At 41.7% G+C, this 12,276-nt stretch overlaps 1 protein-coding gene across 2 annotated transcripts in view; it reads left to right on the forward strand.

The window, feature by feature from the left end:
• LOC132114072 (meprin A subunit beta-like) overlaps positions 1-12,276 on the forward strand; it is a 70,127-nt gene that overhangs the window by 4,271 nt on the left and 53,580 nt on the right. For both annotated transcript variants that reach the window (XM_059522209.1, XM_059522210.1), the window contains 4 exons: positions 8,347-8,377; positions 8,522-8,553; positions 8,642-8,714; positions 8,803-8,920. In XM_059522209.1, coding sequence (XP_059378192.1) covers positions 8,347-8,377; positions 8,522-8,553; positions 8,642-8,714; positions 8,803-8,920 — 254 coding nt within the window. The remainder of the gene's footprint in view (positions 1-8,346; positions 8,378-8,521; positions 8,554-8,641; positions 8,715-8,802; positions 8,921-12,276) is intronic.

Genomic DNA, 12,276 nt, shown 5'->3' on the forward strand with positions numbered 1-12,276 from the left:
AGTCGGCGCCGTTCGCCAGGGGGCCGGAGCCTGCTGCCTCCGTGAAGGTATCCAGAGGAGCAGGGAACGGGGGACTCCTGCCAGCTGCACAAAACCGGAGGAGCCGTCGCCGTCTACCGGGCGGCGGAGGGGTGTCGTGCTGTCCGCCGAGGGCCGTCCAGTGCCACCGCCAGGCACCACGGAGGAGATCGCCCAGCTGGTGGAGGGCCGAGCAGCAGTGCGTCTGGGAACCGGAATTTATTTTATTTTTTTTCTCTCTCCCCTCTCTCGTCTCTGTCGCTCCTCCTTCCATATCCTTTTCTCTCGCCTCGTCTGTCCTACCCCCAGGTTCCCGCAGGTCCCAGTGAGCGGACCCCCCCGGAGGGAGGGGGGGTAGAGCGCAGTCTCAAGGGTACCCCCCGGCCTGGGAGGGGCGATGGGGGTATGTGGCGAGTGGGGCGGGGCCGAGGGACGTGGGAACAAGTAGTGAGGCTGGCAATGATTGGGAAATCAGTGACACCTGCGACCCACCGCCGGTCTCGAGTCCCACGTAGGAGATGGAAGGATATAAAACTGGAGCGACGACACTGAAGGACGAGAGAGGACCAGGCCTGGGCTTTTAGTTGTGTTTTGGTTTTATTATGTGCGTGTCAGTCGCCGTGAGGGGCTGACACGTTGTTTTGTGTTTATTTTGTATTATTAAAATGTACTTTTATTGTCCGCCGGTTCCTGCCTCCTTCCCGGTGATTAGGAAGTTTTAATGCATTACACCCTGTTACAGGCAATACATCTCTCAATAGAGAGTTGGAGATCTCCAGGCCCTTTCGGTGGTCCCTACCTACCTAGACTTTGCCCCTGGTATGGCCAAAGCATTCTTATACCCTCGAGCGGGTTATGTTCCTAAAGTTACCTCTGTTACACCACAACCTATCGTACTGCAGGCCTTCTGTCCTCCTCCCTTTCGGGAGCCAGACCAAGAGAAGCTAAACTGTTTGTGTCCAGTGCGAGCACTGGAGGCATACGTCCACAGAGCTGCCCTGTGGAGAAAATCCGACCAATTGCTTGTTTGCTACGGTCCTTCTAACAAGGGTTCTCCTGCCACCAAGCAGACCCTTAGTGGTTGGATAGTCGAGGCTATCAACATCTCCTATGAGTCCTCTGGTCTTCCCCCTCCTTTGCGGGCCAAGGCTCACTCTACTCGGGGTATGGCGGCCTCTAAGGCCTTCTCAGCAGGTGTGTCCCTCTTGGACATCTGCAACGCTGCGGGGTGGTCCACGCCCTCTACATTTGTCAGATTCCACGATCTTGATATGCGAGCCACTCCGGGCTCTTCTGTTCTCTCGCCTTAGCTATGCTCTTCAGATACACACTAGGCAGGGATTTGGAAGTCTGGCAGCGTGGGCACTTCGTTCCCCAAAGCGCTAGACGCAGCTGGAGCTCCTGAAAAGGAACGCCTCAAGGTTACGTATGTAACCCTAGTTCCTTGAAGGAACGAGACGCTGCGTCGCAAAGCCATACTCCCGGCACCCCTGCCGGCGCTTGCTTCCCCACTCGAAGCTGAAGCCAGCTGCATGGCATGTGCTTTTATAGCTTCCTGGTCACTACATCACCCCGCCCGTGACGTCACGCCTTTTCGATGGATGGATTGCACACGATATTCAGAGTCGGTCTCGTCAGGGACGTTCCCCAAAGCGCTAGACGCAGCGTCTCGTTCCTTCAAGCAACTAGGGTTACATACGTAACCTTGAGGCGTTTCACCTAATCTCATGTTAATCTTGAGTACCTATAGAGTTGTACTGCATCCTTCATATATCCATAAAGTATTTAGTTTTATCATATTTGTAAAAGAAAAATACAGCTTTGCGATTCTTTCCGGAAAAAGCCGAGCTTCTGGAGGCTTGCCGTAGGCGGAGCTATAATATTGATGTTTCATGTTGTTTCCATTAACATATATTCACTTATGTGCAGATTTCGCCCCAAAAAATACAGAAATCTGATGCAATTGTATTTACATGAAAGCGTTAGCACTCGTTAGCTTGTCATTAGCGTTTTCATTCGAACCTATCGCTGTCTACTTTTCTCTTCTCCTCTCTCTCGCTCCAGTTTTTCACAAGTTCATCAAACAACTGTGGTAAGAATATTTCATCAAGCATGGTGAGTAATGGCTTCTCCTGCTATTGTTATTTGCACCTCTTGTCACATGTACAGTTTATCTATCTCTGTTGCAGATGAGGGATTCACATGTGATAAATGCAGGGAAATAGTTACATTTACATTTTTACATTTAATCATTTAGCAGACGCTTTTATCCAAAGCGACTTACAAATGAGAACAATAGAAGCAGTCAGGTCAACAAGAGAACAACAACAGTATACAAGTGCCATGACAAGTCTCAGTTAGTCTAGAACGCATAGGTAGGTTTTTTTTTTTTTTTTTTTTTTCTTAATAAAATTAAAAGACAAGAAAAGGAAAAGTGCTAGTGTTAGTTGGTTAAGTGCAGGCGAAAAAGATGAGTCTTTAGCTGTTTCTTGAAAATGAGTAAAGACTCAGCTGTACGAATTGAGATTGGGAGGTCATTCCACCAGCTGGGCACAGTCCAGGAAAAGGTCCGTGAGAGTGATTTTGAACTTCTTTGGGATGGTACCACAAGGCGTCGATCACTTGCAGAGCGCAAACTTCTGGAGGGCACATAAGATTTAACTAATGAGTTTAGGTAAGTTGGTGCCGTGCCAGTGGTCGTCTTGTAGGCTAGCATCAGTACCTTGAATTTGATGCGAGCAGCTACTGGTAGCCAGTGTAACCTGATGAGGAGAGGAGTAACGTGAGCTTTTTTTGGCTCATTGAAGACAACCCTCGCTGCTGCATTCTGGATCAATTGCAGAGGCTTGACAGTACATGCAGGAAGGCCCGCCAGGAGAGCATTACAATAGTCCGGTCTGGAATTAGTTAGGCTGACAGAGAAGTCTGGAGTTAGTTAGGCTGACAGAGAAGATTTCAGAATTAGAGACACGCATCCAAACTTTAATTGAGGACAGTAAGAATGTAAGGGCTCTAGATATGGCTTTGGATGCGTCTAGCTCAGGGATTCCTGTACATTTTTCGGTTCTGGCAACAGAGCCCCTGCAGCAGGGCAACTGGATGACAGTGAGGCAGCATAGTCGTGGGTCAAAACACCGCTCTTCTGTTCCGATCAAAACATTAAACAGGTTCTCCCCACTCAGTGATGCACCCACTGAGAAACCTGATGAAAGTGCTCTAGTTATTGGTGATTCTATTGTAGGGAACATGAATATAGAGACACCAGCCACCATAGTCAAATGTTTACCGGGAGCCAGAGTGCCTGACATCTTGGCATATTTAAAAGTGCTGGCTAATGCTAAACGTAAATACAGTAAGATTGTTATTCATGCCGGCGCTAATGATGTTCGACTTCGCCAGTCGGATATCACTAAAAATAATATTGAAGAGGTGTGTGAACTTGCAAGCATGATGTCAGACACTGTACGATGTCAGACGTGGTGACGAGATGCATAGCAGATTGTCATCACTCAATGGCTGGATGTCTAAGTGGTGCCCACAGAATAACATAGGTTTCATAGACAATTGGACAAGCTTTTGGGGCAGACCTGACCTGTTGAAAAGAGATGGTCTTCATCCCTCCTGGGGTGGTGCCACTCTTCTCTCTAGAAATATTGCAAATTGTCTTAGTGTTTATACTTGACTAACTGGGGCCCAGGTCAGGAAGCAGACAGACTGGCTAAACCGACCGTCTATTAGCTGCCTCACGTCACAGAGGTCAGCTAATTCTCAGCACATAGAGACTCTTTCACCTAGATATCACACTATAGAAACCAAGTTAAGATTAACAATTTAATTGAGGTTCAACAAATAAAAAACAGATGCAATACGGATAAACAAATGATAAAGCTTGGCTTATTGAATATCAGATCCCTTTCTACGAAAACACTTTTTGTAAATAATATGATCACTGATCATAATCTAGATGTGCTCTGTTTGACAGAAACCTGGCTAAAACCTGATGATTACATTATTTTAAATGAGTCCACCCCCCAAGATTACTGCTATAAACATGAGCCGCATATAAAAGGCAAAGGGGGAGGTGTTGCTTCAATTTATAACAATGTTTTCAGGATTTCTCAGAGGGCAGGCTTCAAGTATAACTCGTTTGAAGTAATGGTGCTTCATATAACATTATCCAGAGAAACAAATGTTAATGATAAATCCCCTGTTATGTTTGTACTGGCTACTGTATACAGGCCACCAGGGCACCATACAGATAAAGTTTTAATAGTTGTTGATTTTAATATCCATGTTGATAATGAAAAAGATGCATTGGGATCGGCATTTATAGACATTCTGAACTATTGGGGTTAGACAACACGTTTCAGGACCTACTCATTGTCAAAATCATACTCTAGATTTAATACTGTCACATGGAATTGATGTTGATAGTGTTGAAATTATGCAGCCAAGTGATGATATCTCAGATCATTATTTAGTTTTGTGCAAACTTCATATAGCCAAAATTGTAAATTCTACTTCTTCTTACAAGTACGGAAGAACCATCACTTCTACCACAAAAGACTGGTTTTTAAGTTATCTTTCTGATGTATCCAAATTCCTTAGCATATCCAAAACCTCAGAACAACTTGATGATGTAACAGAAACTATGGACTCTCTCTTTCCTAGCATTTTAAATACAGTTGCTCCTTTACGCTTAAGGAAGGTTAAGGAAACCAGTATGACACCATGGTATAATGAGCATACTCGCACCCTAAAGAGAGCAGCCCGAAAAAATGGAGCGCAGCTGGAGGAATACAAAACTAGAGGTATTTCGTATTGCTTGGCGGGAATGTAACCTATCCTACAGAAAAGCATTAAAAACTGCTAGATCTGATTACTTTTCTTCTGTTTTAGAAGAAAACAAACATAACCCCAGGTATTTATTCAATACATTTGCTAAATTAACGAAAAATAAAGCCTCAACAAGTGTTGACATTTCCCGACATCACAGCAGTAATGACTTTAAGTAACTGCTTTACTTCTAAAATCGATACTATTAGAGATAAAATTGCAACCATTCAGCCGTCAGCTACAGTATCGCATCAGACAGTGCACTATAGACCCCCTCAGGAACGGTTCCACTCATTCTCTACTATAGGAGAGGAAGAATTAGTATAAACTTGTTGAATCATCTAAACCAACAACATGTATGTAAGACCCTATACCATCTAAGCCCCTAAAAGAGGTGATTCCAAAAGTCATAGATCCTCTTCTGACTATTATTAATTCCTCATTGTCATTAGGATATGTCCCCAAAACCTTCAAACTGGCTGTTATTAAGGCTCTCATCAAAAAAACACAACTTGACCCCAAAGAACTAGTTAATTATAGACCAATCTCGAATCTCCCTTTTCTGTCCAAGATACTAGAAAAGGTGGTATCCTCACAATTATATTCCTTCTTAGAGAAAAATGGTATCTGTGAGGATTTCCAGTCAGGGTTTAGACCGTATCATAGTAGACTGCTCTCCTTAGAGTTACAAATGACCTGCTCTTATCATATGATCGTGGTTGTATCTCTCTATTAGTTTTGTTGGATCTTAGTGCTGCGTTTGACACAGTTGACCACAACATTCTTTTGCATAGACTTGAACACTTTGTTGGCATTAATGGAAGTGCATTAGCATGGTTTAAATCGTACTTATATGACCGCCATCAGTTCGTAGCAGTGAATGAAGATGTATCATATCGATCACAAGTGCAGTATGGAATACCTCAAGGCTCAGTAATAGGGCCGCTATTCTTCACGCTTTATATGTTACCTTTGGGAGATATCATCAGGAAACATGGTGTTAGCTTTCACTGTTATGCTGATGATACTCAGCTCTATATTTCTTCGCGGCCCAGTGAAACACACCAATTTAAAAAACTAATGGAATGCATAGTCGATATAAAAAACTGGAAAAATGTCTTACTGCTAAATTTTGAAAAAAACAGAGGTATTAATTATAGGACCTATAAACTGCAAACACTGTCTAAGACTTGATGGTTGCTCTGTCAGTTCTTCGTCATCTGTTAGGAACCTAGGTGTGCTATTTGATCGCAATCTTTCCTTAGAAAGCCACGTTTCTAGCATTTGTAAAACTGCATTTTTCCATCAAAAATATATCTAAATTATGGCCTATGCTCTCAATGTCAAATGCAGAAATGTTAATCCATGCATTTATGGCCTCAAGGTTAGATTATTGTAATTTATTATTAGATTATTGTTATTGTATGTCCGCTACGTTCTCAAAACTCAGGCAATTTGATAATACCTAGAATATCAAAATCAACTGGGGGCGGCAGATCCTTTACCTATTTGGCACCTAAACTCTGGAATAACCTACCTAACATTGTTCAGGAGGCAGACACACTCTTGCAGTTTAAATCTAGATTAAAATCCCATCTCTTTAACCTGGCTTACACATAACATACTAATATGCTTTTAATATCCAAATCCGTTAAAGGATTTTTAGGCTGCATTAATTAGGTAAATCGGAACCGGGAACACTTCCCATAAAACCCGATGTACTTGCTACATCATTAAAAGAATCTACTCTAATATAAGTCTGTTTCTCTCTTATTCCGAGGTTACCGTAGCCACCAGATCCAGTCTGTATCCAGATCAGAGGGTCACTGCAGTCACCCGGATTCAGTACGTATCCAGACCAGATGGTGGATCAGCAACTAGAAAGGACCTCTACATCGCTGAAAGCAGGACAACTAGAGCCCCAGATACAGATTGCCTGTGAAGACCTAGTCTCAGATGACCACCAGGACAAGACCAAGGTTTTTCTGGTCAGAGGATAACTGGCCCCCCCAACTGAGCCTGGTTTCTCCCAAGGTTTTTTTCTCCATTCTGTCACCGATGGAGTTTTGGTTTCTCGCCGCCGTCGCCTCTGGCTTGCTTAGTTGGTGTCACTTCATCTACAGCAATATCGTTGACTTGATTGCAAATAAATGCACAGACACTATTTAAACTGAACAGAGATGACATCACTGATTTCAATGATGAACTGCCTTTTAATATCATTTTGCATTATTGACACACTGTTTTCCTATTGAATGTTGTTCAGTTGCTTTGACGCAATGTATTTTGTTCATCCACTGCATCCACTGTTCATGTAACGCTGGGTTCTTGGGAAAGATGAACATGGTAAACTCACATCCAAAAACACACTTATTTGGAGCCATTCTCAAACAAATCCTACGCAGCGCTGCGGACGATTTTGAAGCGTGTGGATGTGCGCGGTCTCGCTCTCCTCTGGCCAACGTGTGCACGGGCTCACTTTTCCGAAAGAAATGCTCATATAAAGAGTTCCGCTCTATGTTCCGCTATTGTCTACGTCATCAGATCCACAATCGAAAAAAAAAACAGTTGAAACTTGTACCAACCCGGAAGTAAGATTTTCAGTACAGAAATTCTCAGTCATTCTTCTAAATTAATTTTTACAACTTGGGCCATGTTTAGCATGAGAATCCATCTCTTTAATACTGTGAACAACTCTGAATACACGAAAAACCATTGTACCCCCCCTTTAAAGATTACTAAATGCATCTACTTTCGGAAGGTTAAATAAAGTGCTTTTGCTTTCGCCTAGAAACACACAGCATCTCCCTAACTTCTTTCTTTGCATGAACATCTGCGTGGCATTACGCAAATATTTCCACATCAAGACGTAGACATGTAGGGGCAAGTTTGAATAAGCCGTTTTAGGGGAGTGTGGCAGAGTCTTAACTTTGATAAAGAATATATCTTTGGTTTTGAGACTTTGCAACTTCAGGGATCTTTTTCTATGCACAATCAGCTTCTAACACTCCAAAGATAAAGGAAAACTTGAAATCGCATAATATGACCCCTTTAATAGTAAATAGTAAAACTGTTGATATCTGGCAACCACAAACATGCAAAGTCAATTCTTACAGGCACGTACAGCAGTTCGGAATACTTTTTTTGACTAAAATAATAAAACAAAGAACTGGTAAAGTTTTTATTTTTTAGATAAAATTAAGTCTCGTCTTTTATTGTCAAGGATATTGCATGTTGATCCAGCCACAGTTATTGTTTATTGACCTTGTTGTCTCATCATCATCTCATTTTAGTAGTGGACAAAAGCTTTTCAATTAAATTTTTTTTATAATCATAGATTTTGTTAACGAAAAAAAATGCACTTAATGTAAATAGACCCTATAGTTATTGGAATGTTTACAGTTTGATGAAAGATCCTGTTTTGTACACTGTTTTAACTGCTTATTACTGCCTGATAAGTTGATTACTCTTTTGTCATTTAATATTATAAAGGAATGGAAGGATATTCCAAACATAAACAAAGGTAAAACTACTACAGTATATTATCTCAAGACCTTAAATACACACACACACACACACACACATGCATTGATATATTATTACTTTTTAACTTTATGTTTGTTTTATTCAAGCATGTTTACTGTTAACTTAATTTCTTGTGGGATAGGTTTAAATCTCACAGAAGGAGACATCATGATGGTGAGTTCTGTTTGTTGTGCAAGGTACTGTATAAATACAATACTGCATATTACAGTTTTTTTATAGATAAACTTATTCTGCTTTAAAGCCCACTGAAAGGAATGCCATTCTTGGCGACCGGTGGGATATTCCCGTGCCCTATAAACTGACTGCAAATCTCAGTGAGAAAACATACAATCAGCTTTTAAATACTTAATTTAACTTTTATATTATTTCCCAGCCTTCATGTGTTTCTGATTGTGGTTATAGGTTTGGACTATAAAGGAGTTATTTTGAGAGCCTTTGAGCAGTTCAGACTGAAATCATGCATTGACTTCAAGCCCAGAGCAGCAGAAGACTTTTACATCTCTGTGGAGAGTCATACAGGGTACAGTATGGTTCTAGTTAGTGTTCCACAATATTAATATTATACAGCATCTTAGACTATTTTATATAATACACTCCCAGTTATTTGTAAGTTTGGACACACTTTACTACTCCCTGTAAAGGCTTTTTCCAAGTAAATTTTCAAGGTACATTTGATAATAATTTATTTTATTTATCATGTGCTTTTCTTAACCCAAAGCACTACAACTGCAATCATGGGTAACAACAACAAGCATTGATTTCTTAACCTATAGCGCAAGAACAAGCATAATAAAATAGCAGCGGTAAACACATAATAAAAACATACAAGCAAACATACTCAGTTACAGTAAGCAACTTTAAAAAGATATCTCCATCTCTATATCTTCTCTACTTCTTTCATTGCGGTCCTCTGATTCTCGTCTTCTGGCCGTCCCTCGGTATCGACCTCTCGTCTATGGGTGGCAGATCATTTAGTATTATTGCCTCCAAATTATGAAACTCTGTTCCCAGATCGCTCTGTATTGCCAATAACCTGTCTGAATTTAAATCTCTCCTCAAAACATATTTGTTTTCACAATATTACCTTTCTTAAGTTGACTTCTGTTTATTCTGATTTATGTTGTCTTATCCATATATTACTCTCTGGATGTCTGATGTTCTCTTTACTTTACGTATTATTATTTGTAGTGGTGACCCCGAATAGTCGATGATTCGATGCTTCGATTTGAGGAGCCTGATTCGACTACCAATCTCACAGTCGAATATTCGTGGGTGTTATTTATTATGCCATTCTGACTATATGGTGGAGCTCAAATGTCTGATTTCACATAGAACTACTGATTTTATCCCAATAAGTTAATATACAGCCTGTTATGATAAAGCCGTGAATAAGAATCTGAAAATAAGAAGCTTCAAATTTATATTTTAAAGAGTGTGAATAAATCCAACCACCCCTATAGATTTATGTTTCACTTTCCATAATCCGTGACCGACAGAGAAGCATCTTGGCGGCAGGGATTTAAAACTTTACCAAGACTCAAACTGACACAGGCAGAGACTAGATTCATTCCAACAGGTAGGGTACAAGTTATTTCAAAACATTTCAGCCGGTGTATATAGGCTAACTTTATAATGAGAGCACTATTGTAAAAATTGTGAATTGTTAGGTTTTCGCTGACGTTTAGTTTTAACTATCTTTTAATCAAAACATGAAAACATTATTTACCCGTTTGTATCTGCGAGGCATTTGTTACACATTTTTTCCTGTGTGTTAACATCAGTAATTATGGCTGTCGGATGTCTGACTTGACTCAATGTATTTTGCCCCACCCATACTATCAGTCGAATATCAGCAAGATTCGACTATGAAAATCCTTAGTCGGGGACACCCCTAATTATTTGTTTGTTTTTATGTTATCCTCACAATTGTTTGATTCACTGCTATTTATTGTAAAGTGTCCTTGAGCTCTGGAAAGGCGCTATATAAATAAAACATTATTATTATTATTATTATTATTATTATTATCTTTAAAGATTTCTTTAAAAAATTCAAAGAAATCTCTAATTCTGGCTGGTAAAGCATTCCACAATCATGGATCTGAGACAGAGAAGGCTCTACGACCCATAGTTCCCTTTCAATTGGTCACTCTAAACGTCACGTCAGTGACTGACGAATTGGGATATCACTTTGATAGACCAATTTACTTCGAGTGTTAACTAAACTAGCCAATTCACATTGGCATGCAATTATTGCACCCAGCTGCCACTGATCACAGTGTGAGTATAATAAGGAACCGGGTGCAATGCATACCAGCTTTTCGCTTCGGAGCCGAGCGACAACATCGCTTTGCTCCATCCAAGTGTCTTCAGTGAGCTATGAGTTCAATGAGCTGCTGCAAGCTTTTGGTGTTGCGATACGGTGCTTCAGGGTTGGTCATTCCTGTGTAGAGTGGGTTGTGCACCTCAAGAATCACTGAGCCTTCTCAAACAGACACTGTGCAAAGTCTGGGAGGATGAGGAGCAAATCTTGCTAGTGGCGTCATATTGGCCCACTCGATCTTGTTTCCCCGAACTAGTGCTCCTGGAGACAGCCCCTCCTTGGCTGATTCCTCTGAGGAAGGATCTACCGACTCAGACACAGGACACCATTTGGCACCTGTGTCCAAACCTTTGGAAACTCCATGTTTGGTCCCTGGATGGGACACAGAGGTTCTAGGTGAACTACCCCAAGAGGTATTTGACACATCAATTCGGTGAGACCACTTTTTATGAGACACGCTCACACCCGGAGATGCCAAATTGCGGTTGTGCTTTCCTTTCTGCAGCAAGGGCTGGAATGTAGGCTGTCTCCCTCCACCCTCAAAGTCCAGGTTGCTGCTATTACTGCATATCATGACCCTGTGAATGAGAAGGTAAGCATGACCTCGTCATCAGGTTCCTTAGAGGGGCCAGGAGCTTAAATCCTTCCCGGCCACCCTCTTGGGACCTGACTCTAGTGCTAAAATTACTACAACAGGGCACATTCAAGCATTTGTGAACTAAAGTTTCTTTTGTTGAAAACTCTGCTCCTGCTTGCACGGGCCTCCATCAAGAAGGTGGAGTTGCATCCTCCTGGGAGTTGGCTTGTGACGCCTCACTGACAGATATTTGTGGAGCTGAAAAAATCTGCTGAGATCCTCCATTACCCTTTGCAGCTGTACGCGGCGGAAGGTCTGGCACCAGGCCTTCATGATAAATCTATGAATTTGTCCATATACACCTAAATGGATGCTATATGTGTATTTTCCTCCAAAAACTTGTTCGGGAAGGATGGGGCTTCCGCAGTGTCCCTGTTCCCAGTGGAACGGGTATGTTTTCCCAGTGTTGTCCAATCTCACTCAATGTGGTAGAGCTTTGACAATAGTGAGTGGAGCTACTTGTTCCGAGCCCCGGCCTACACAAAATAGGGGCACAGGCGGCCCTCATGGGGCACTGGAAGGGGCAGCACCCATGGTGATATCAACACCTTCATTAATCATGTGCGAGTAGTACACCTTTCAGGCTGAATCAACGGCAAGATGATGATACTTCAGCTGGTGCTCATCAAACATCAACTTATGGACAGTAAGACCAGATTTTTTGAATAAGCTCTTAGTCTTCCTTCACTCCACTTTGAGAGCCCGCAATTCCTTAGTGTACCAAGGGGATGACCTAGTAAAAGAAACAACTCGTTCTTTAAAAGGTGCCACAATACCAGGAATAGAAGATGAGCAAAGAGTTGCAGAGAGTTGTAACAGTTCACAGAACCAGTCACGGGAAGCTCAGCAGACAGGCTATAAAGCAACTGGGAATCAATGTTCTTAATATTCCTAAAAGTTATAGTATGCTCCTTAGTAG

Source organism: Carassius carassius, chromosome 33 (assembly GCF_963082965.1).
Source record: "Carassius carassius chromosome 33, fCarCar2.1, whole genome shotgun sequence".
Classification (NCBI taxonomy): domain Eukaryota; kingdom Metazoa; phylum Chordata; class Actinopteri; order Cypriniformes; family Cyprinidae; genus Carassius; species Carassius carassius.